A 27,344-nucleotide genomic window follows, 5' to 3' on the forward strand; every position below is an offset into this window, starting at 1 on the left:
CCTTTGTCATTGCAGTGATCTTTCAGAAAACAGTCTTAATGGATCCATCCCAGCAAGTTTCTCAGATCTTCCTTCTCTTCAGAGACTGTGAGAATATATTTACTTCTAATTATTCCTTGTCATTTCCTGTTTTGGAATTACAGTTATGAATTATTATTTAGACCATTTCTTAATGATGATTGAGTTATCTAATCTAAATATGATTTTCAAATTATGTTCTACTTCAGGTCACTTGATAACAATTTTTTGGATGGTTCTATCCCGGCTAGCATATGGCAGAACATGTCCTTGAGTTCAAGTGCTATACTGTCACTGTAAGATCTCGAAAAAGAAACTTTGAGTTATTATTTGCTGTTATGCTTCACTGTTTCCCTGCTGATTTACAACGGCTCATTGACAACCCATTATTCTGAAATTGAATTAAGTTTTCTTATTTGTTAATTTTTGGAGTGAGCTTCATCGGTTTTAAAAGTCTGGCTCTGTAAACCATATCTCATGCCAATCATTTATCTTTGTACATTCAAAATGCAGTGATCTGAGGAACAATAATTTCTCAAGCGTTTTAGGAGATCTAGATCCTCCAAACAATGTCACACTAAGGTATGCTGCTTTCTTATTATATACATCATTATATGTTCTGCTAGTTAATTACACTGCATGAATGAGGATTTTGCATGGTTGGACATCTTGGACTTTGCAGGTATGACATTTTCATAAAAACCAGACTAATGATATGGCAATTTCAAGATTCTGAGCTTGAGTGATTTTATCTTGATGCATTGCATGTGCGACAATCAAGGACTCAGTTTGTCTACTAATAATCTAATATAAAATCTGCTTAAATAGATAAATTTATAAACTTATGCCTCTGTATAGTGGTTAGATTTGTTGCTCATAATGACCTGCTATAGGACAGGCAAACAAGCATATCTCGATGGAGATGGAAATGATACAACTAGCTTTTCTAATGTTTGAGTATTGTATGATGTAGCGACAAGATAACTATTGCTTGACTAAGAAATAGCTGTAAGCTTTTGCTTGCCCCTGGCAAATAATGAACCATGCAAGTATTCCTTTTCAAAGTCCGGTATAATTTCTTTTTATTCAATGTCCTGGAAACGGCATGCAAATGCATGGAGAAAATTAGTGTATTTGTTTTTTGATTTTTGTCCTTTTTACTGTTTAATCTTCTACTTTTTTTCCAGTTATTCTGGTCATCATGAAAACTACAAATACTTTATTAATGGAAAAGCTATACTGCATATTGGTCCTTAATTTTGCCACTCATTTCTTACCATATTAGCGGTTTATTTTTAGGCTCAGCGGCAATCCTATCTGCACAAGTGCAAACATACCAAACATAGACCAATTCTGTGATTCTGAAGCAGAAGACGATGAGACAATTACAAAATCCACCAATTCAAAATGTCCTATTGAGGCATGTCCTACAGATATTTTCTACGAATATGTCCCAGCATCTGGTGATTTATGTAGCTGTGCAGCACCTCTGAGAATTGGATACCGGCTGAAAAGTCCTAGTTTCTCTTATTTCGGTCCATATGCCAACCTTTTTGAAGCATACGAGACTCGTTCTCTCAACTTAAGCATTTATCAACTATCAGTTGATTCAATTGCTTGGGAGAAAGGACCTCGTCTAAGGATGTATTTGAAGCTGTTTCCTCATGCCAACTCAACTATGTTTAATACAAGTGAGGTGCTGCGAATTAGAGAAATATTTACATCCTGGAGATTTCCTGGTGATGACCTATTTGGACCTTATGAGCTGCTCAACTTCACTCTCCTGGGACCTTATGCCAGTAGTATGTATCTAAGCCTGCCATTGCTCTTTAATCTGTTCTAAAAAAAATTTAGCCTTAAGTAGACTTTATCGGATTATGTCTGGCAAAGTTGCACCATGGATACACTGAGCTTGGAATTGATAGATTTAGTAGTTCTGTTTATATTTAATTGCCTTTCTGCATGTTGCAATGATAAATGCTGTCTTAATTTATACTTATGATTTCTTCACTGCTACAGTAAATCCTGAGACTCAAAGGACAGGTATTAGTAAAGGTGATTTGGCAGCAATTGTAGTAGCAGCAATTGACAGTGCTGTGGTAATATCTGCAGCTGTAACATTTCTGATGACAAGAAGACATGCCAGAAATCAGCGCTCCCTGTCAAGAAGGCGCATGTGTGAGTTTTCTAATACAACTACCTATATTGATTTCTGCAATTTCTTCAATATTAACATACTATTGGGAAAGAAGTGTGAAGTTCCTTATGCTTTGCAGCCACAAAGGTTTCAATGAAAATTGATGGAGTGAAGGGCTTCAAGTTCAAAGAATTGGCATCGGCAACTGACAACTTTAACCGCTCAACTCAAGTTGGTCAAGGAGGTTATGGAAAGGTTTACAAAGGCATTTTATCTGACAATACAGTAGTCGCCATAAAACGAGCAGAAGAAGGATCTTTACAGGGCCAAAATGAATTCTTGACTGAGATAAAATTATTGTCAAGGTTACATCATCGGAACCTGGTTTCTTTGTTGGGCTACTGTGATGAAGACGAGGAGCAGGTATGTTCTCTAGATGCCAAGACATATCTGATTTATGGATGTTTTACCCAAGAAAAAATTAGGTCTATAAAAATTTGTTAAATCACACATATGAACTACCTGCTTGTGTTCTTGGTACTTCTGCAGATGCTGGTGTATGAGTTCATGCCTAATGGCACATTGAGAGACTGGCTTTCGGGTATGAAAAATTTCAGAATCCATGGTTATTAACCCCTTCTCTTGTTATTTTCCGGGCTCAAAATTTGATTTTTGAATATCAAATGCAGGTAAAGATAAAGCACTCCATAATTTTGGTATGAGGGTCCGCATTGCATTAGATTCAGCTAAGGGGATTCTTTACCTCCATACTGAAGCAAACCCACCTGTGATCCACCGAGATATCAAAGCCAGCAACATACTTCTTGACTCCAAGTTTATTGCTAAAGTTGCTGATTTTGGACTCTCACGACTTGCTCCGGTCCTAGATGATGAAGGAACCATGCCAACTCATGTTTCCACAATTGTCAAGGGAACACCAGTAAGTTTGAATCTGTTAACATTGTTCATTCACATGTTCAAGGATCATAAAGCTTTTCGAAATTAATCTTTCTCAACAAATATCCAACTTCATTGTAAGTCTTGGCCAATTTTTTATTCCTGCCTCAAGTTAGATATTTAATAATCTTATACATGCAGGGCTACCTCGATCCAGAATATTTTCTAACTCACAAGTTGACAGATAAAAGTGATGTTTATAGCCTCGGAGTTGTACTCCTGGAGCTCTTGACAGGTATGCCACCAATATCGCATGGAAAAAACATAGTTCGCGAGGTACTTTCTAACACAGAGAACTCTTTGCTGAATATCTATTCCCTGTTGCATACCTTTCTTACGAGGAAACGAACCCTATATCCAGGTGAATGTAGCTCGTGAATCAGGCTTGATGTTCTCCGTCATAGACAATAGAATGGGGTCTTACCCATCTGAATGCATCGAGAGGTTTGTAGCTTTGGCCCTCAATTGTTGCCATGACAAGACAGAACGACGGCCATCCATGTCAGATGTAGTGAGGGAGCTAGAAACCATACTGAAGATGATGCCAGAAACTGATGCCACATTTTCTGAATCCACCTCCATGCATTCCGGCATCAAATCAACATCGGCATCAGCTTCTTCATCGTTCATGACGAGGGATCAATATTTTCCATCTTATGTATCAGGCAGTGACCTTTTGAGTGATGTCATTCCCATTATCCCACCTCGTTAACACCCTCCAAAGGAGTTTTAATATGGTTTCATGTGCAGTAGTAGTTATAGTATGAGGAATACGTAACATGGATATTGTCCTTCATTAAAATTCCACCCTGTGAAAGAAATAGTTATATATATTAGTGAAACAGTGTACATTCATTATTGTTTTTGCAGGCTCATTATGTTTCTTGAGTACTGAACTCTACACGAGTTAAATGAACTTCCAAGGAATGAATCATATTAAATTTAACTATCGAAGAAAATTGCTTTTGTCTTATATATGGTGTATATTTTTTATTTGAATACTCGGTTTTCCCTTTTTTTTTTTTTTTTTTTTTTTTTTTTTTTTTTAAGAGTGAGTTCTACGCATAATATTGGATGCAAGATATATTAGGTTTAGACTTTAACCCAATATATAACACGTGATTGACATGTTTAATTTTCTGAACACTATACATGAGAGAGAATTAGCATTTCTTTTGCATTACGCTTCACGTTACGACAAGGGGGTATTAGAATTTACATTCGTGCTATGTCGTGAAATTGTTAGACTAAGATAGTGTATATTACATATTTAATTATCATTTTATATTTTACATTTAGTTATATATATATATTAGTGATAGATAGTTCAAATGTGGTAGGCCAAGTGCTGGATATCTACTCCTTTTGCATCTCCCCCGAGAATTAGTCGCGTGTAAGTTGGTCCAAATATAATATGATATTAATAATAATAAATACACAAAAATAAAATAAAATACCCAAAAATATAAAATATAAAAAGATCTTAAAGAATCTTATATTATATCTTAGCTATTGATAAAAGATATAAAAACAAATTTGGACAAAAATAAATTGATCTTTATCCAATACCAATTAGGGGTGAGCAGTTCTATGTATCTTGCATTTTTCAGGGAACCGAAACCAAAACCGCACAATACATGTTCCCAAAAAAAGGAACTGAAACCGGAACCTGTCGGTTTCAGTTTTTAAATTCAAGGAACCGAAACCTAAAATGCAGGTTTTGTTCCTACCCAGGTACCTTGTAAAAAATCAATTACCCCCTATTAGTTTAAAAAATGATAAAAATACATTAAAAGTTTACAAATACACCCCTAACAAATTAAGAAAACCTACATTTAATAGTTTTCAACTTTTGATGACTCATTCATTTGTGTCCAATGTAACTCATAAATCCTCTAATCTTTAGGCAATACTTTAATTTAATCAATTCATCACAATTCACATAAAATTTCTCAATCAAAACCAAAACGCAAACAAGTTCCAAGCAGGTTCCAAGCCGGGTCCCTGCTTCAGATTCTTTTCTCAGGTTCCAATTCCAAAACCTATAGGAATTGGAACCGCATAATGTCGATTCCAATAAAATGGAATCGAAACCTACCTGCACCGGGTCGGTTTCGGGTAGGTGTCAATTCCGATTCTGATTTTACCCACAAGTTATAGTTCTACTCGCTACCCGTGCCCACCCCTAATACCAATAATTTAAAAACTTCGTTTTAAAATTGAGAGTAAAAAAAAAAAAAAAAAAAAAGGAAATCCTATTAATAATATTAATTTACAATAAACAAAAATGTAGAGGGCAAAACGGTCCACCGACTGACGAAGTACTTCTGTTGACTTTCTAAAGTCTCTATGCCTTGTCTAAAAACCGCTTTGTTATATTTGTGCTTGTAGGCTGTAGCGCGAAAAGTGGTATTGAGTTTGGTGGTTTCGGGATCCTTTCCTGAAAACAACGTGCCATGATTTATCATATTATTAATTTTTTTTTAATTAATTCCACTCCCTTTTTAACTTCGTCTTCTTATTATCATTAAAAAAATGATAAAACTTTATCTGCAGGAAGATCAATTTGGGTTTATTCCTTCGAACCTACTCTACTCTGTCTTATTCAATTAAAGGGTCTGTGTCAACTGTCAATCAATCAAGATCCTTTGTTTTGGTTGGTAAGTTTCATTCTTTTTTAATCTTTTTCTGTAATTTCAGGAATTGGGTATCATCCCCTTCTTCCAATTGCATCACATTTTCTCTCTTATTCTTTTGATTTTTTATTGAATTTTTTAGGCTTTCTTCGTAATTGATGGTTTTTTGGGTTTTGGGTTTTCATTTCTCCTGAATTGCGAACGATCTCTCATTTTCGATTTTGAATTGGGGTTGTGGCTGTAATGTGTTTTGTCAATTTCGAGAAATCATCACACACTGATTTTTAGTGGGTTAACGAAATTCTTTATATTTTTGGGATTTCGCCTGATTTTTCTGGTAGTTTGTTTTAGAAGATAAATGGTGTGTTTCTTGTAGATCATGTGCAGTTGCATAATTCATGTTTTTTGGGGTTCGTGATTCTGCATCAAAATTTGCTTATGAGGGCATTCTTTTAGGGATTCATGTGTATGAAATTGTCTCTCTGCCAAGTGAAATCAACCGATTAAAAATGTAATTAATTATAACATTATATTATAGTATGACAACTTATGATTTAGGCAAAATGGGGAGTGGACTGGGTATGGGTCTGGTCCAAACAGGTACGAGCCCAAAACAGGTTGATCTAAACAAGCCCAAAATATTGGACCTGCACTCTCCCCTATGCGGGTATGGATGGACCCGTGTGTACCGGTACTTTTCATTCCAATTTTCAGTTCTTCCAATGACACCCCCACAATTTTTGAAGTTTTAATATTTTACAGTTACACCCCCACAATCAAATCAATTACTCAAAATTTAATTAAATTCACCACAGAAGTTGACAACAACTCAATTTCTCATCAATTTAATAACACTATACCAACAGTAAACCCATACTAATTCAATTCAAACAATCTAATTCATATTAATAACACTTTCTTCAATCTAATTCATATTCATATTAATAACACTTTCTTCAATCTCCAAATTCATCAACCACTAAACCCATACTCGAAGATCTATCACCTTCCTCTATAGCAGCATCATAAATTGTTGATACCACCCAACACAAAAAACCCATCTAACCCAAAACAAACATGCTCATCCATTTCACCATCAATTTTACCACGTTCCTTGCTATACCCCTAATTAATTTATTCGTAGGATATAAAACATTGAGATATTTATTCATAGGATTTATTATGAATTTTAATAATATATAATAAGAAAACTTTTTATCCATTGAACACGCTATCAACATTCATAAAATTTGATAATCAAAAAGAAAATATCTCAAGACCTTGACCCTTTTGCACATTGAACACGTTATCTGCTTTATTATTTCAATCAATTATTCATTGCTGTCTCCACCATAATTTTGTCCAATGATAAAAGTAGTTTTCACGCGCATTTGTTAGAATACTTTAAAATCCGATCGAAGATATATACAAGGTAAGTTTTCNTAGCTTTGGCCCTCAATTGTTGCCATGACAAGACAGAACGACGGCCATCCATGTCAGATGTAGTGAGGGAGCTAGAAACCATACTGAAGATGATACCAGAAACTGATGCCACATTTTCTGAATCCACCTCCATGCATTCTAGCAGCAAATCAAAATCAGCATCAGCTTCTTCATCGTTCATGACGAGGGATCAATATTTTTCATCTTATGGATCAGGCAGTGACCTTTTGAGTGATGTCATTCCCATAATCCCACCTCGTTAAAACCCTGCAAAGGAGTAAAACCTTGCTCTATATAGGAATAAACTTATAAAAAATTACATTCCTAATTTGAGATAATTATAAATAAGAATAAACTCTACATTATAATAAGTTATAATTTTTCTAATTTTTATCTTAAGGAAAATTACCTGCACATAGTAACTTGCACTGCATTTGTAACTTGCAATTCATCGATATTGGAGGTCCTAATTTTGTAATGCTTAAAACAATTAACAATTGTCTATGACTCACGTTAGTTGTCATATAGTAACTGTATTTACAATTCTATTAAGGACAATTATCTTTGTTGGTTTCAAAATATGATCTTCTATCCGTTTCAAAAATAGGCAATTGAAATACTGAATTGAAACCCTAATATTATTAAAACATGAATTGAAATCTTAATATTGTACTACTAAAACATGAATTTTGAAATAATAAATATATTTAGCTATACCTCTATTAAGTTATAACCTTTTTATAGTAATAAAATTAGTTAGTCCCTTGTTATGATTATGGAGAAGTTTGACTGTATTAGTGAAATAGTATACATTTGTCAGAATTTTTGCAGGCACATTATGTTTCTTGGGTACGAACTCTACACAAGAGTTAAATGAACTTCGAAGGAATGAATCATATTAAATATAACTATCGTAGAAATTTGTTTTTGTCTTATATATGGTGTATATCTTTTATTTGAATACTCGGTTTTTTTTTTTTTTTAGTTTTTAAGAGTGAATTTTACGCATAATATTAGATGCAAGACATATTAGGTTTAGACTTTAACCCAATATATAACATGTGATTGACATGTTTAATTTTCTGCATGCTATACATGAGAGAGAATTGGCATTTATCTCTCATTATGCTTCACGTTACGACAAGGGGGTATTAGAATTTACATTTGTCCTATGTCGTGAAATTGTTAGACTATGATAGTGTATATTACATATTTAATTATCATTTTATATTTTTCATTTAGTTGTATACATATATGTTAGCGATGGATAGTTCGAGTGTGGTAGGACAAGTGCTAGTTATCTACTTCTTTTGCATCTCCCCCGAGAATTAGTTGCGTGTAAGTTGGTCCAAATATAATATGATATTAATAATAATAAATGCACAAAAATATAAAATATAAAAAGATCTTAAAGAATCTTATATTATATCTTAGCTATTGATAAAAGATATAAAAACAAATTTGGATAAAAATAAATTGATCTTTATCCAATACCAATTAGGGGTGAGTGATTCTGGGTATCCTACATTTTTCGAGGAAACTAAAATCGAAATTGCACAGTGTAGGTTCCCAAAAAAAGGAATCAGAACCTAAAATGCAGGTTCTGGTTCCTTACCCAAGTACCTTGTAAAAAATCGATTACCCCCTATTAGTTTAAAAAATGATAAAAATACCTTAAAATTTTACAAATACACCCCTAACAAATTAAGAAAACCTACATTTAGTAGTTTTCAACTTTTGATTACTCATTCATTTGTGTCCAATATGACTCATAAATTCTCTAATCTCCAGGCAACACTTTAATTCAATCAATTCATTACAATTCACATAGAATTTCTCAATCAAAACCAAAATGCAAACAAGTTTCAAGCAGGTTCCAAGCCAGGGGCCCGCTTTAGGTTCTTTTCTCAAGTTCCAATTTTGGTTTCGAAACCTGTAGGAACCGGAGCTGGAATTGCACCTTATCGGTTCCAATAAAATGGAATCGAAACCTACGTGCACCGTGTCGGTTTCGGACAGGTTCCAGTTCTGGTTCTACCTGCAGGTTTCGGTTCTACCTGCTACCCGTGCTTACCCCTACTACCAATAATTTAAAAACTTCGTTTTAAAATTGACATAAAAAGAAAAAAGAAAAAAAAAAGGAAATCCTATTAATAATATTAATTTACAATAAACAAAAATGTAGAGGGCAAAACAGTCCACCGACTGACGAAGTACTTCTGTTGACTTTCTAAAGTCTCTATGCCTCGTCTGAAAACCGCTTTGTTATATTTGTACTTGTAGGCTGTAGCGCGAAAAGTGGTATTGAGTTTAGTGGTTTTGGGATCCTTTCCTGAAAACAACGTGCCATGATTTATCATATTATTAATTTTTTTTTAATTAATTCTACTCCCTTTTTCACTTCGTATTCTTATTATCATTAAAAAAATGATAAAACTTTATCTGCAGGGAGATCAATTTGCGTTTATTCCTTGGAACCTACTCTACTCTGTCTTATTCAATTAAAGGGTCTGTGTCAACTATCAATCAATCAAGATCCTTTGTTTTGGTTGGTAAGTTTCATTCTTTTTTAATCTTTTTCTGTAATTTCAGGAATTGGGTATCATTCCCTCTTCCAATTGCATCACATTTTCTCTCGTATTCTTTTGATTTTTTATTGAATTTTTTAGGCTTTCTTCGTAATTGATGTTTTTTTGGGTTTTCATTTCTCCTGAATTGCGAACGATCTCTCACTTTCGATTTTGAATTGGGGTTCTTAACCATGTTTTACGTTCTTAACCCAATATAATATATTGCTGTTTAAATTTCATTGACAACTATATTATCGATTGTAACTTAATCTTGGCTACGTCTTTAAAAAATAAAATATAATTATGGTTCGATTTATAATTATAGTAGTCAAAATTAATTAATTCTCAGACTTTACAAAAGAAAAAAATAAATCAGTTACTCCAAATTTTATGCCAAAACTAAAGAGAATGGTTCAACTTAGTAGTTTCTAAAGTTTAGTTAACCATATAATTTCAAAGGTACCCTTTAGACATCCCTACAATGTTTCTGAACAATAATTTTACCACGTTCCTTGCTATACTCCTAATTAAATGGTGTTCTCTCAATTCTTACATCCACATAATTCTGACAGCTTCCTCTTCATTGACTCGGAAGTCAATTACACAGTATGTGTACAGCTCTTCATGAGTCATTTCTATCACATTTTCATTTATTGTTTCCTATGTATCTTGTGTTAGGGCCAAAAATGGTCTTGGACTTGACGAGACCCAATAACGAAATAAACATGTCACGGCCCAAGGCCTCAACCCAATCTGATTGGGCCTACGCTTAAAATCATCTTGTGAACTACCCACTCTATGAGATGGGCTATCCTATAAGTTAAGGTAACTGGGTTTCAGCCCATTAGCCTACAACAGTCTATAAATAGGAAATCAGAATCCTATTCTATTTCCTCTTCTACTAAGATTCAAAATCTTACTCAAACTATCAAACTGTATCTGATAAGGTCAAGAAATCATATCTCTTTCATATTATGGATTATCTCCCAAAATAGTTCTTAGTATCCTACTAAGATTCCAAATCTTATTTAAACTATTAAACTTAATCTGATAAGGTCAAGAAACCATCTCTCTTTCATGATAGGGATTATCTCTCAAATAGGACTTAGTGTCCTACTAAGATTCCAAATCTTATTTAAACTATTAAACTTAATCTGATAAGGTCAATAAATCATATTTCTTTCTTGATATGGGTTATCTCCTAAAAAAGAGGACTCGATGTCCTACTAGGATTCAAATCCCTTGAGTTCACTATAAAAACAGATATTTGCCCTCTCATTAAGTATATAATCTCCCATAATCAATCTACACTACTCAAAACCATCTATTTGCCTTTAAAGTTCTTGTTCCCAAGAACCCGATGCCTCTACCGTAGTCCTAGCTCCTGACAAGACTCTTGGTAATTTTTCATCTCCTTAATTTTTATCAAATAATCTCTTTCAGCCTTGCTGACTTGAGCGTCGGAGTGTCTACAGCAAACACCACCCCAGTGTTTTCTGGAAGCTTCACGCCTATCCTTTCATGTGTGCAGGTCTAGCGGATTGTTAGTGGCCTCAACCTCACGAGATCAGACCCTATTTTCATGACAGTAGATTTTTTGCATCTACAGTTCGGCGCCCACCATGGGGCCCTGACAATCATCTGCCAACGACGACTTACAACATGGGAGGCAACACGGGACTCTTTTTGACTGACAATGTTAATCAGAAAATCCCATCTCGATAAGAATTTTTTTTTTCTTTATTTTTCTTCGTTTGTTTTATCTATTCACATGTCATATTATATCTATTCGACATATCGTAAGTTATTTTATATTATATCCATTCAGCGAGTAGTATAAGACCTTGAAGCTCATATTATTGTTCTAAATTAATAATAGAATAATAATGTGTCAGAGTTTAAAGTGGTGTTCCTAAACCACTTGATTTATTGACTTTGATTCAACAATCTCTCTTCTCTAATACTCTGTTTAGATAAGGCAATAGCTTATGTCTCTAATCTCTCTACACGCGCCTTTTCACTTCAATCATCAAACCACCAGGTGGTCCGCCATCGTCATCAGAGCTTTGCAATGCATCACCCGCCATAAAACCAGTCAATTTTTTCATTCAAGAGATGCCGCAATACGCCAGCATCTCCAAGACCTTCACTCCATTAGAAGGTAACTCAAACTCGACCAACCTTGATCCAATCCCAATTCAACTTCACAGAGATTTTCCACCACTTTGAAACCCAAAACCCGTCCACCTGTTCTCCTAAAATCGCCCTAACAACTTCTCTAATCACACAGTTAAATCCTAAAAACACAGCAGTAATCCTCTCAAAACACCTAAAGTCATCTACTAAACACGAAGAGAAACCCCCCAAACAAAACCTGCTTAAGTGACGCCACCCCACTCTCACGTAATCTCCTTATCCCAACGTATTACAAAATTCCAAACTCGAACCATCACCCCTTCCCAACCAATACATATCAACTCAAACCACCTTCACATCACAATCTCTAGCACACTTATCACAAAAGCCCTCACGCTCCCTATTATTTGCAAACTTTCCACTCCCCACTGCAACTCAGCACCACTAAACAACACGAATAGTCAACTCAATGATATTTGGGTCTGCACATACAATATCAATGTGCCCATTCGGTTCAGCCCAAAAGTGAATCATGTGCCCACTCAACTTCAACTGGTTCAACTCCGACATAGAAAGTAACACCCCTCTCTCCACTCGGTCCAACAAGCATGGGCGGCAGCACTTGAAGGGAAAAGGTATGTGTCATTATCTCCTTTTAACTACCACTCTATTTGGTTAAATCTTTCTCTATTCGACCCATTACTTAAATACATGTAGCCCATTTTTTCATTTAGCTCACTCTTCATTCAGTCCATAACACATGCATATCATGCATATTAACTCTCCATTCGGCTATTTGCTTAAAACATGCATGTCACTGCTCCAGCTTCAATCAAATGTTTTCAACTACAAAGTCGGTTTCGCCGGCTCGACTGTAACTCCATACAAGCTCCACTTGGCATATACCTTCGATCGGCTCAGACCGATTCATGAGTTTACATCTTCGATCGGCCAGACCAATTCATGAGTTTACACCTTCGATCAGCTCAGACCAATTCATGAGCTTACACCTTCAATTGGCGCAGACCAATTCATGAGTTTACACCTTCAATCGGCTCAGACCGATTCATAAGTTTACACCTACGAGCAGCCCAGACCGATTCATGAGTTTATACCTTTGATTGGCTCAAACCGATTCATTCGATCGGCCCGGACTGATTCATGAGTTTTCACCTTCGATCGGTTCAAACCGATTCATGAGTTTACACCTCCGATCGGCCTAGACCGATTCATGAGTTTACACCTTTGATCGGCACAGACAAATTCATGAGTTTACACCTTCGATCGGTGTAGACCAATTCATGAGTTTACACCTTCAATCGGCCCAGACCGGCTCATGAGTTTACACCTTCAATCGGCCAAGACCGATTCATAAGTTTACACCTTCAATCGGCCAAGACCGATTCATAAGTTTACACCTTCAATCGGCTCAGACCCATTCATAAGTTTACACCTTCAATCGACCCGGACCGATTCATGAGTTTACACCTTCAATCGACCCGGACCGATTCATGAGTTTACACCTACGATCAACTCAGACCGATTCATGAGTTTACACCTTCGATCGGCCTAGACAGATTCATAAGTTTACACTTTCGATCCCAAACTGATTCACAAGTTTACACCTTCGATTGGCCCAGACCGATTCATAAGTAGACACCTTCGATCAACCCAAACCGATTTATAGATTTACACATTCAATCGGCCCAGACCGATTGAAGGACTTGCATCTCAAATCGACAAGTCATCAACCCAATCCACACAATGATCCATCCGACCTAATGAGCTGCTATCACTAATCCGCTCAGTCTGCACTCATTCGATTAAATCAACTCTCTAAGCTAAATACTTTTTAACTTAGAGAGTTGGGGGCTAACTGTTAGGGCCAAAAATCGTCTTGGGCTTAAGGAGGCCCAATAACAAAATAAACATGTTACTGCCCAAGGCCTCAACCCAATCCCGACTGGGCCGACGCTTAAAATCACCTTGTAAACTACCCACTCTATGAGTTGGACTATCCTATAAGTTAAGCTAAATTGGGTTTCAGCCCATTAGCCTACAACAGTCTATAAATAGGAAATCAGAATCCCATGCTATTTCCTCTTCTACTAAGATTCCAAATCTTACTCAAACTATCAAACTTGATCTGATAAGGTCAAGAAATCATATCTCTTTTACAATAGGGATTATGTCCCAAAATAATTCTTAGTGTGCTATTAAGATTCCAAATCTTATTTAAGCTATTAAACTTAATCTGATAAGGTCAAGAAATCATCTCTCTTTGTAACGCCCACTTAAAGTATGTAGCTAAAGTATGTTGTATTGCCTATATGTTGATCGATTTGCCCTTAATTAAGCTTATATGTTGTTAATATTGTTTGGTTGGTCCTTAGTTGAATTAGTGTTTTGGTTAGGTTGAGTGGTTGCCCTGAAATTGGTAAAAAGTTGGCGAAATTTTGAGTTACAGAATTCGCCGAGGCGAAGAAGAATCTTCGCCGTGGCGCCGCAGGTTCTAGAATTTTTCGAAGAGCCGACTAAAATGTTTGGCGAAGTTTCTAGAGAATTTTTCATAGGGGCAAAGTGACCATTCTACCCCTAATTAGCAGGAAAAGTGGGGAGTGAAATGTAAGAAAATTTCATGGAGAATACATTGGAGTTGAGGGTGTGAGTGCAAAGAATTAAAGGTCAAAGATGGAATTTCCAAGAAAGTGTAAGGGTAAAATGGGAAAGAGTGCTTATAATATAAGATAATAAGGGTTTAGTCTTATAAACCCCTTCATTTCTCTTCTTCCACCGCCTCTTCCATCCTTCATTTTCTCTCAACTCTTCACTCAACCTTCCAAGGATTTTTTAAGGGTTTTGGTTGGAAATTAATAAGGAGTTGATCCTAAGCAATGAGAGGTAAGAATCCTTGCTCTAGATATGAAATTTATTTGTGTAAGAGTTGAATGCTTACTAAGTTTATGCTTAGGAAATAAAGAGAAAGTTTGAGTCCAACAAGTGTAGAGAGCCTTAGTGAGGACTATTCAAGCATAAGGTAGTAAATCCAACCCAAGTTAAGGTTTAAGAAATCAATTGAGTAGAGATTTCTTTATGTATGTATATGTTATGATTGTTGAGAAATTGAGATGAGATGGGTGCTTCCTTATGCTTGATGTTGGATATATTTGAGTTATGAGAAGTGCTTTTGATTGTATGATGATGGATTGAAGTTTGGTTGGAGTTGGAAGAGTTTGAGTAAACTTTTGGGAGTGGTTTTCCTTGACAGGGATTTTGATGATACAAGGGAGTTCTACTCCCATTTTGGATGGTTAAAGAGAGAAGTAGAGTTTATGTATGCATATTTATTGTTTGATGAAATGCCTAAAAGAAGCATGAGTATGAGTAGAGAACTTTAATTTCATGCAACATTGCATATTTGCATTTCATGAGTGCATCTAAGAAAGAATTATAAGCATGAGCCATCCACATGCATATATTTGCATATATGCAATAACTTGAGAAAGATTAAAGAAAGAAAGAATAAAGCACTCTAAGAGTAAAGAGAAAGAAAGAATAAGCACTAGAGAATAAAAGAAAGAAAAGTGCTAAAGAAGAGAAAAGAATATGTTGTGCGATGGGGAACCCCTAAGTGATGAGCAGAATTCTCCCCGCATGCACGCTGCCTTCAGTGAGTGGCCTGAGAGTAAGAAGAAGAATTGGTATAGCCTGTAAGAGTGCTTGCGGATAAGGGCTATATCCTAGAGAGAGAATACACTCACATGGCCAAGGGTTCCGAATTCATGCATAACCGAGTCCAATCGGCATAGAAAGAGAAAGAATAAGAATGAGAAAGAATGAGAAAAAAGAGAAAGCATGAGAAAGAAAAGAAAAAGAAGAGAATAGAAAGAAAAGAAATCCATAAAAAGCAAGCATAGAAAACAGAATAAGAAAATAGAATAAGAAAACAGAAGAAAAGAAAGAAAATGCATATCTATGCATCTTTGCATGTGCATTGCATTTATGCATGTTATCATGATTTGTATCATGAGTTATGAGAATTAGTAGAAGAGAGAAAGAAAGAATTAGAAAGAAAGAAAGAAAGAACAGAGAGAGAGAATTAGTAGAAGAGAGTTGTGAAAAAAAGAGAGACAGAGAAAGAAAATAGAAAGAATAAGAAGAGAAAGAAAATAGAAAGAACAAAGAGAGAAAGAGAAAGGAGAAAAAGAGTAAAGTAAGGAAAGAACTAAGAAATGAAGCACAGGGATAGCGAAGTAGATAATTTACTTACTGAGCATTGTTTATGCTCATCCCGTTGTTTTCTATGTTTTTGCAGGAAATAGGTGAGGATGTGGTCAGATGGACGTCTGCAAGCAGAGAGAAATGGTTACACTGTCCACCATTTTGATAGTTTTGTACATGATATTTTGTATTATGTAAAGAATGTATACCATTTGTAAAAAAAAATTTGGGCCCAACTACTTTTTGTTAATATATATATATTTTTATTAAGTGTATTTTTATGAGCATTTGAGTAGAAAGAAGTTATTACACTCTTTCATGCTAAGGATTATCTCCCAAAATAGGACTTAGTATCCTACTAAGATTCTAAATCTTATTTAAACTATTAAACTTAATCTGATAAGGTCAAGAAATCATATTTCTTTCTTGATATGGATTATCTCCCAAAAAAGAGGACTCATTGTCCTACTAGGATTCCAACCCTTTGGGTTCACTATAAAAACAAAGGCTTGCCCTCTCATTAAGTATGTAATCTCCCATAGTTAATCTACACTACTCAAAATCATCTATTTACCCCTAAAGTTCTTGCTCCCAAGAACCTGATGCCTCTGCCGTAATCCTCGCGCCTGACAAGACTCTTGGTAACTCTTTATTTCCTTAATTCTTATCAAATAATCTCTTTCAGCCTTGCTAACTTGAGCGTCGGAGTGCCTACGACAAACACCACCCCAATGTTTTCCGGAAGCTTCACGTCTATCCTTTCATGTGTGTAGTTCTAGCAGATTGTTAGTGGCCTCAACCTCACGAGATCAGACCCTATTTTCATGACGATAGATTTTTTTGCATCTACATCCTGTATATGAAATGACAACAGTATCCCTTGACAATTTGATTGACATTGAAATGGCAAAGGCGCTCTACAAAAATCCTCAATCCACACCATTTTTAAATAAATAAAAGATTAAAGTCATGATTAAAAAAAGATTTGTGAATTAATTTATTCGTAGGATATAAGACATTGAGGGTCCGTTTGTTTTATTATTTTGGAAAAGATTTTGGGAATAATATTAGGTAGTTGAATGGGAGAGTATTACGAGGTAAAATTTATAAATTTATAAATAAATAATCTAGGTTTGCTAATTTAACTAAACACTCCACTATATAAAAATTTTGTAAAATGACAAAAACACCCCAACCACCTGTAGTGCCAGATTTCGGCCACCATTGCCGAAATCTGGTCGAAAAATTGCATAACGAGACATACCGGTCGGATTTGGCAGGTATGGTGTTGATATGGCCTTTTCTGGCTAGATGTGGCCGTCGACAGCCACAAAAGTCCATCTTTGGCTGTCGTTGTCAGTTAACAATGGCCAAGATTTGACCGTCGTTGACCGTCAACGACAGCCATATCTGGCCTTTTTTTGCTAGATCCACTGTGGATCTAGTCGGAAAAGACCAGATCGGTGAATTAATGGCCAATTTCGTTCGTGGTATATGCCGTTGTGACATATTCCGACTACCACCAACGGTGGTTGCCAGAATCTGGCAAGTATGGGTTGGTGGGGGTGTTTTTGTTAATTTTTAAACTTTTTTTAGTGGTATTTATGAAATTAATAAACTTAAGGGATCTAAAAATAATAATATTTCTCAAATAATGTGCCAAACAATATCTGGGGAGTAGGATGGAGAATATGAGTAAGGATATAGATCCAAGCGCATCCTGAGATATTTATTGGTAGGATTTATTATGAATTTTAATAATATATAATAAGTAAACTTTTTATCCATTGAACGTGCTATCAACAGTCATAAAATTTTGATAATTAAAAAGAAAATATCTCAAGACCTTGACCCTTTTGCACATTGAACACTTCAAATTATTGACAACACTGGTTTCTTGGCAGCTCCTGAATTCTATCGTCTCTTTAATTCAGCAAGGAACATGGTCGGTCAATGAAATTATAAAGGTTGTTTGTCTTCTTCTTTTTCTTCTGTCAAAATGAAATTCATTGCTGTCCTATTATTTATCCGAGTAATGCTAGCCTTATTCACCTCTCCTACTCACTTCTCAAATATTATTTGACACATTATTTAAAAACTATTATTATATTTTTTTAATTATTTTTAAATCCTTTGAGTTTATTAATTTCATAAATACTTTTAAAAAAAATTTAAAAATTAATAAAAATATTTCTACCGACCCATACTTATCAGATTTTGATCACTACCGTCCGTGGTAGTTGGGGTTCTTATTATCATTAAAAAAATTATAAAATCTTATCTCCAACAAGAAGATCAATTTGGGTTTATTCCTTGGAACCTACTCTAATCTGTCTTATTCAATTAAAGGGTTTGTGTCAACGATAATACTTTGCATACTAAAGAATTTTACTAACCAGCGTACTAACTTAAAGCATAGTACGGGTATCATACGCATAGTAAAGATACCATAAGTAATTTTAACAAAGGTTAGTAAGATGATTAGTACAATCCGTGAGTACGCATAGCATTACTCTTATGTCAAATATCAATCAATCAAGATCAATTGTTATGGTTGGTAGGTTTCATTCTTTTTTTTAATCTTTTTCTGTAACTTCAGGAATGGGGTATCATTCCCACCTTCTAATCGCATCACATTTTCTCTCGTATTCTTTTGATTCTTTATTGAATTTTTTAGGCTTTCTTCGTAATTGAAAACAACTCAATTTCTCATCAATTTAATGACACTATACCAACAGTAAACCAACATAACTATGCAATAACAAAAAATCCAAGCTTAAATAATCAAAAGAAAATCACCGCATCTCACGAACAACATAACCATCAACCATGGACAAATTAATGAAGATTCTTCAATAAACAAAAACACAGGTAATTAAAAAAAATACTTGTGAACTAATTTATTTTGTAGAGTACAAAACATTGAGATATTTATTTCGTTGGATTTATGTTATGGTCTAATTTAAAAAATACTTTACTTTTTGTGTTAGCTAAATAAAGTGTTTATTTGTGAACTATCTTAACCATGTTTTACGTTCCTTAAATATTATTATAAACATATTATTTACAAAGAATATAGTAATATAATAAAAAATAATATCATTACTCCTAATTAAATGGTGTTCTCTCAATTCTTACACCCACATAATTCTTACAGCTTCCTCTTCATTGACTCCGAAGTCAATTACATAGTATGTGTACAACTTATCATGAGTAATTTCTATCACATTTTCATTTATTGTTTCCTATATATCTTGTACATGAAATGATAACAGTATCCCTTGACAATTTGAATGACACTGAAATGGCAAAGGTGCTCTACAAAAATCCTCAATCCACACCATTTTTGAAAAAATAAAAGAATAAAGTCATGATTAAAAAAATACTTGTGAATTAATTTATTCGTAGGATATAAAATATTGAGGGTCTGTTTATTTTATTATTTTGGATAGGATTTTAGGAATAATATTGGGTGGTTGAATAGAGGAGTATTACGAGGTAAAATTTAAAAATTTATAAAATAAAAAAACTCCTAGATTTGCTAATTTATCTAAACACCTTAATATATAAAAATTTTGTGAAATGACAAAAACATCCCACCACCCGCAATGCCAAATTCTGGCTACCACCGTCGGAATCTAGTCGAAAAATTGCGTAACGACACATACTGGTCGAATTTGGCAGGTATGGCGTCGATATGGCCTTTTCCGACCAAATCTACAACTAGATGTGGCCGTCGACAGCCGTAAAAGCCTATCTTTGCCCGTCAGCAATGGCCAAAGATATGGCCATCATTGACGACCAAATCTGGCATTTTCCGGCCAGATCTACTGTGGATTTGGCCGAAAAAGGTCAGATCAGTGAATTACCGGTCAGTTTCGGCCGTGGTATAGGCCGTTATGACAGATTCCGACTACCACCGACGATGGTTGTCAGAATCTGACAAGTATGGGTCGGTGAGAGTGTTTTTGTTAATTTTTAAATTTTTTTAAGGTATTTATGAAATTAATAAACTTAAGAGGTCTAAAAGTAATTAAAAATTAATAAGCTAATTGCACATTAATATTTTTATAGTACCATTTTTCAGAAAGGTTACACCATAAATGGCCACCATTTGAGTGGCCATAAAATCTGTAGACTTGACTCTATGTGCACCAAGAACAGGAGGTTTTAAGAACTGGCCAACTGGGTACATGTATAATTAATGGATATGCATAAATTATGAAAGGAAATTGTCAATTTATATCTAAATAGCTGCATATGAATTCGTAGAAGGCACTTCATTGACAGTTCCTAGTTATCTCTCATTTTCACCCATTAAAAAATAAATTCATCAAACTGTGACATCAGTTTGGTAAAAGTCCTCAGTTTTCAATAATAGAACTTAAATTTATAGGTGCCGGTCTTGTTAATCTTCATCTAAAATAATCACAAGGTCTAAACGTTTATCAATGCAGTTATTAAGTGAATTAGTGGCTTTTCCAACAATATGGAAGGAGTCTTTGCACCAGTATCCACCATAGAATGATTTTTTTTTTTTTTTTTAATGATCTGGGTGTTCAGACCAGCTTACGCACGGCTTAACTAATTCTTCGGAACCTTGAAATGAATGACCAGGTAAATCCCTTCAATGGTCATCCCTGTTAGTATCTAGAGAGACTTAAACTCAAAAACTCATATTAGACCTCTTTATTCTTTTATCATCAGGTCATCCAATGGTGATTATAGAAGGGTTACTATCATGGACTAAGAAAAAAATTTGCTGCGAACAAAACAATCTGATCCCATACTGATTTATTAAGTTTCATGGAATCATTCTTCACTTAAAATATGTTTATTAGATTTAATCTAAATTGGTAGGTGATATTTTCTCAAGAAAGTTGTTATCATTTTGATATCAATACTTCACATGTATCGATATCAATACTTCATATGTATTGGAATTGGTCTCTAACATGTTACTATCTTCATCTCATCATGTTATTTATCTTCATCTAAAATAATTACAATTTTCAAACATTTATCTTGTTGTGCAAGATTTTCCAATAGCTAGATTCATGACAACTATTTATAAACCCTACCGAAATCTAGCGGTCAGAATCATCCTGCGTGTCGCTCCTATAGCAGATGACTTCTCCAACAAGCTCAACAATACTAAGTATATGTGTTCAGACTTAAGTATGAACAGAAATTGATTCAAATCTTGATTATAGGGGATTATGCATGTAATCCACCCCATAATATCAACCTCCAACCATTATCAGACAGTATATATAAAGGGAAGTCTCACCTCCGTTTTAGGGGATCGATCGATTATTATTCATACAAGCATAGGAAATCACCGAGAGAGAATCTTAGCTCGTTATTACATGTTTCCTTCTTATAATCACTTTGGGTATACAACAAACATAAGCAATAATATAATAGTAGACATAGTTTTGGTTCTAATCCACCGAACCATTTTAAAAATCTTTCGTGTTCTTGCATTACAGATTCATCAATTCTTTCGTAACTGAATATTTATAATTATACACACATACTACTCAATCCCACTGTGGTCGATTGTCTAATTATTGCCAGTTGTCGTAACAACATATCTTTCTAGCTATAAAATGAATTAGTTGTTATTCCTCCATTACATGGCAAAAATCACAGTAAAGTTAGAAAATTCTTGCTTTATTCCTCCAATATAAAAGAAGGCCAATTCAGTAATTTGGACTCGTTGAGACAAAAGTTAATTGTCTCCCCACGTGGCCCCAACACTTGTACTTTCGACATTCAATGTCTGAAATAATGAAAGTACGATCCACTCATGATTCACGTTCAGAGCACGCGCCATACGTCACTCTCCTCTTTTCATAATAATTTATGTTCTTGTGGTTTGTGTAGCAGGTAAACTTATAAAAAGTCCACATCCATTGTAGCAGTAAAAAAAAACTCTCTGTTTTCTTCATAAAAAATATGCGACAGAGAACATATTCGTGACGACTGTGCCTTCCAGAAACCATTTTTTTCCTCAGTTCACGAAAATCTATGATGATATACATGACAACAACATTTTATCAGAAACTTTTTTGGCTCGGTTTGTGTTAATTTGCTTTCAGCTTTTAACACCCAAGGACCCCTTGGCTTCAGTTGATTGAGTTTTGGCTTCAAGCATCAAGGTTGATTCATGTTTGGCTAGAATGATCTTTATTTTGCACTTAGGAAGAAGAAAAGTCAATTAATGATAGCTAAGTAATTCTATAAGACTTAGCATTCTGATAGGAAACTTGAGTTGATTGTTCACCTTCCCCTTTAACATGCTTCCTACAGCCAAATGTTCTTCTGGGGTTCAAATGCTCACTCTTTTGTTGGAAGTAAATGTTCTGTTAATGCCAAATTATCATTGACNTCTTGACGGGTATGCAACCAATATCAGATGGAAAAAACATAGTTCGCGAGGTACTTTCTAACACAGAGAACTCTTTCCTGAATATCTATTCCCTGTTGCATACCTTTCTTACGAGAAAACGAAACCTATATCCAGGTGAATGTAGCTCGTGAATCGGGCTTGATGCTCTCCATCATAGACAATAGAATGGGGTCTTGCCCATCTGAATGCATCCAGAGGTTTTTAGCTTTGGCCCTCAATTGTTGCCATGACAAGACAGAACGACGGCCATCCATGTCAGATGTAGTGAGGGAGCTAGAAACCATACTGAAGATGATACCAGAAACTGATGCCACATTTTCTGAATCCACCTCCATGCATTCTAGCAGCAAATCAGCATCCGCATCAGCTTCTTCATCGTTCATGACGAGGGATCAATATTTTTCATCTTATGGATCAGGCAGTGACCTTTTGAGTGATGTCATTCCCATAATCCCACCTCGTTAAAACGCTGCAAAGGAGTAAAACCTTACTCTATATAGGAATAAACTTATAAAAAATTACATTCCTAATTTGAGATAATTATAAATAAGAATAAACTCTATATTATAATAAGTTATAATTTTTCTAATTTTCATCTTAAGGAAAATTACCTCCACATAGTAATAATTATATGTATATTATAAAAAAATATATAGTATGTTACATTAAAAGTTTAAGATGAAATAAAATATTTATCTGAAGTTGTTTGAGACAATAATTTATATTTTAGAGTTGTTATTACATCTTTTAACTTGCGGGTATATTATCTAGAATGAACATTTTTTTGTTAAAGCCAAAATATGTCTTAACTTCTTAAGCATGTTTAGAGCTTCTTGATATGAAATTATTTGTATTTTCGTACTATTATTCTCGTAATTATTTCATTTCTCTTCTTGTTTAATTATAGAAATGATTTTTTCTTTTGTTAAAACATACGTAATTTGTTACTCATTTGGATGATTAAGGAAGATATTACTATTAATTCAATTAGTGTAGTGAAGTTATCGAATCTGATCACTCAATTTTACAATGACTCTTTGATTTTCTTCATCCACTTCATTTATAACTTGCAATTCATCGACATTGGGGGTCTTAATTTTGTAATGCTTAAAATAATTGACAATTGTTTATGACTCACATCAGTTGTCATACAGTAATTGTATTTACAATTCTATCAAAGACAATTATCTTTGTTGGTTTCAAAATACGATCTTCTATCCGTTTCAAAAGTAGGCAATTGAAGCGTTGAATTGAAACTCTAATATTATTCAAACATGAATTAAAATCTTAATATTGTACCACTAAAACATGAATTTTGAAATAATAAATATTTTTAACTACACCTCTATTAAGTTATAACTTTTTTGTAGTAATAAAATTAGTTAGTTTTACCATTATGATTACGGAGAAGTTTAACTGTATTAGTGAAACAGTGTACATTCATCAGAGTTTTTGCAGGCACATTATGTTTCTTGGGTACTGAACTCTACACAAGAGTTAAATGAACTTCGAAGGAATGAATCATATTAAATATAACTATCGTAGAAATTTGCTTTTGTCTTATATACGGTGTATATCTTTTATTTGAATATACAGGGATTTTTTTTTTTTTTAGTTTTTAAGAGTGAATTTTACGCATAATGTTAGATGCAAGACATATTAGGTTTAGACTTTAACCCAATATGTAACACATGATTGACATGTTTAATTTTCTGCGCGCTATACATGAGAGAGAATTGGCATTTATCTCGCATTACGCTTCACGTTACGACAAGGGGGTATTAGAATTTACATTTGTCCTATGTCGTGAAATTGTTAGACTATGATAGTGTATATTACATATTTAATTATCATTTTATATTTTTCATTTAGTTGTATACATATATGTTAGCGATGGATAGTTCGAGTGTGGTAAGACAAGTGCTAGTTATCTACTTCTTTTGCATCTCCCCCGAGAATTAGTTGCGTGTAAGTTGGTCCAAATATAATATGATATTAATAATAATAAATGCACAAAAATAAAATACCCAAAAATATAAAATATAAAAAGATCTTAAAGAATCTTATATTATATCTTAGCTATTGATAAAAGATATAAAAACAAATTTGGATAAAAATAAATTGATCTTTATCCAATACCAATTAGGGGTGAGTGATTCTGGGTATCCTGCATTTTTTGAGGAAACTAAAATCGAAATCGCATAGTGTAGGTTCCCAAAAAAAGGAATCAAAACCTAAAATGCAGGTTCTGGTTCCTTACCCAAGTACCTTGTAAAAAATCGATTACCCCCTATTAGTTAAAAAAATGATAAAAATACCTTAAAATTTTACAAATACACCCCTAACAAATTAAGAAAACCTACATTTAGTAGTTTTCAACTTTTGATTACTCATTCATTTGTGTCCAATGTGACTCAGAAATCCTCTAATCTCCAGGCAACACTTTAATTCAATCAATTCATCACAATTCACATAGAATTTCTCAATCAAAACCAAAATGCAAACAAGTTTCAAGCAGGTTCCAAGCCAAGTGCCCGCTTTAGGTTCTTTTCTCAAGTTCCAGTTTCGGTTTCGAAACCTGTAGGAACCGGAGCTGGAATTGCACCGTATCGGTTCCAATAAAATGGGACCGAAACCTACCCGCAACGTGTCAGTTTCAGATAGGTTCCAGTTCTGGTTCTACCCGCAGGTTTCGGTTCTACCTGCTACCCGTGCTCACCCCTACTACCAATAATTTAAAAACTTCGTTTTAAAATTGACATAAAAAGAAAAAAGAAAAAAAAAAGGAAATCCTATTAATAATATTAATTTACAATAAACAAAAATGTAGAGGGCAAAACAGTCCACCGACTGACGAAGTACTTCTGTTGACTTTCTAAAGTCTCTATGCCTCGTCTGAAAACCGCTTTGTTATATTTGTACTTGTAGGCTGTAGCGCGAAAAGTGGTATTGAGTTTAGTGGTTTTGGGATCCTTTCCTGAAAACAACGTGCCATGACCTCCTTTTTCACTTCGTGTTCTTATTATCATTAAAAAAATGATAAAACTTTATCTGCAGGAAGATCAATTTGGGTTTATTCCTTGGAACCTACTCTACTCTGTCTTATTCAATTAAAGGGTCTGTGTCAACTATCAATCAATCAAGATCCTTTGTTTTGGTTGGTAAGTTTCATTCTTTTTTAATCTTTTTCTGTAATTTCAGGAATTGGGTATCATTCCCTTCTTCCAATTGCATCACATTTTCTCTCTTATTCTTTTGATTTTTTATTGAATTTTTTAGGCTTTCTTCGTAATTGATGTTTTTTTGGGTTTTGGGTTTTCATTTCTCCTGAATTGCGAACGATCTCTCATTTTCCATTTTGAATTGGGGTTCTTAACCATGTTTAACGTTCTTAACCCAATATAATATATTGCTGTTTAAATTTCATTGACAACTATATTATCGATTGTAACTTAATCTTGGTTACGTCTTTAAAAAATGAAATATAATTATGGTTCGATTTATAATTATAGTAGTCAAAATTAATTAATTCTCAGACTTTACAAAAGAAAAAAATAAATCAGTTACTCCAAATTTTATGCAAAAACTAAAGAGAATGGTTCAACTTAATAGTTTCTAAAGTTTAGTTAACCATATAATTTCAAAGGTACCCTTTAGACATCCCTACAATGTTTCTTAACAATAATTTTACCACGTTCCTTGCTATACTCCTAATTAAATGGTGTTCTCTCAATTCTTACATCCACAAAATTCTGATAGTTTCCTCTTCATTGACTCGAAAGTCAATTACATAGTATGTGTATAGCTTTTCATGAGTCATTTCTATCACATTTTCATTTATTCATTTATTGTTTCCTATGTATCTTGTGTTAGGGCCAAAAATGGTCTTGGACTTGACGAGACCCAATAATGAAAGAAACATGTCACGGCCCAAGGCTTCAACCCAATCTGATTGGGCCTATGCTTAAAATCATCTTGTGAACTACCCACTCTATGAGATAGGCTATCCTATAAGTTAAGCTAACTGTGTTTCAGCCCATTAGCCTACAACAATCTATAAATAGGAAATCAGAATCTCATTATATTTCCTCTTCTACTAAGATTCAAAATCTTACTCAAACTATCAAACTTGATCTGATAAGGTCAAGAAATCATATCTCTTTCATAATATGGATTATCTCCCAAAATAGTTTTTAGTATCCTACTAAGATTCCAAATCTTATTTAAACTATTAAACTTAATCTGATAAGGTCAAGAAACCATCTCTCTTTCATGATAGGGATTATCTCTCAAAATAGGACTTAGTGTCCTACTAAGATTCCAAATCTTATTTAAACTATTAAACTTAATCTGATAAGGTCAAGAAATCATATTTCTTTCTTGATATGGATTATCTCCTAAAAAAGAGGACTCGATGTCCTACTAAGATTCCAACCCCTTGAGTTCACTATAAAAACAGAGATTTGCCCTCTCATTAAGTATATAATCTCCCATAATCAATCTACACTACTCAAAACCATCTATTTGCCTTTAAAGTTCTTGTTCCCAAGAACCCGACGCCTCTACCGTAGTCCTAGCTCCTAACAAGACTCTTGGTAATTCTTCATCTCCTTAATTTTTATCAAATAATCTCTTTCAACCTTGCTGACTTGAGCGTCGGAGTGCCTACAGCAAACACCACCCCCGTGTTTTCTGGAAGCTTCACGCCTATCCTTTCATGTGTGCAGGTCTAGTGGATTGTTAGTGGCCTCAACCTCACGGGATCAGACCCTATTTTCATGACGGTAGATTTTTTGCATCTACAGTTCGGC

At 34.3% G+C, this 27,344-nt stretch overlaps 2 protein-coding genes across 2 annotated transcripts in view; both read left to right on the forward strand.

Moving 5' to 3' along the window:
- LOC116129992 (probable LRR receptor-like serine/threonine-protein kinase At1g06840) overlaps positions 1 to 9,887 on the forward strand; it is a 73,623-nt gene extending 63,736 nt beyond the window's left edge. The window contains 1 exon segment of the mRNA XM_031415739.1: positions 9,795 to 9,887. The gene's annotated coding sequence lies outside the window, so the exon portion shown is untranslated.
- LOC116129973 (probable LRR receptor-like serine/threonine-protein kinase At1g06840) lies at positions 1,552 to 22,998 on the forward strand. Its single transcript, XM_031415713.1, has 8 exons — positions 1,552 to 1,820; positions 2,038 to 2,196; positions 2,295 to 2,578; positions 2,705 to 2,756; positions 2,845 to 3,095; positions 3,254 to 3,338; positions 22,513 to 22,562; positions 22,648 to 22,998. Exons 1-8 carry the CDS (start codon positions 1,661 to 1,663, stop codon positions 22,996 to 22,998), a joined length of 1,392 nt encoding a protein of 463 aa, XP_031271573.1. The 5' UTR covers positions 1,552 to 1,660.
- Positions 22,999 to 27,344: the final 4,346 nt, after the last annotated feature.

This window comes from Pistacia vera, unplaced genomic scaffold (genome assembly GCF_008641045.1).
Source record: "Pistacia vera cultivar Batoury unplaced genomic scaffold, PisVer_v2 Contig216, whole genome shotgun sequence".
NCBI lineage: Eukaryota > Viridiplantae > Streptophyta > Magnoliopsida > Sapindales > Anacardiaceae > Pistacia > Pistacia vera.

Excerpts from the sequence above, each read along its gene's own strand:
- LOC116129973 (XM_031415713.1), top strand. The coding sequence starts at position 1,661 with ATGTATTTGAAGCTGTTTCCTCATGCCAACTCAACTATGTTTAATACA. Across the intron at positions 2,197-2,294 it reads CCTGTCAAGAAGGCGCATGT|CCACAAAGGTTTCAATGAAA; the intron begins GTGAGTTTTCTA and ends TATGCTTTGCAG. Across the intron at positions 3,096-3,253 it reads CAATTGTCAAGGGAACACCA|GGCTACCTCGATCCAGAATA; the intron begins GTAAGTTTGAAT and ends TTATACATGCAG.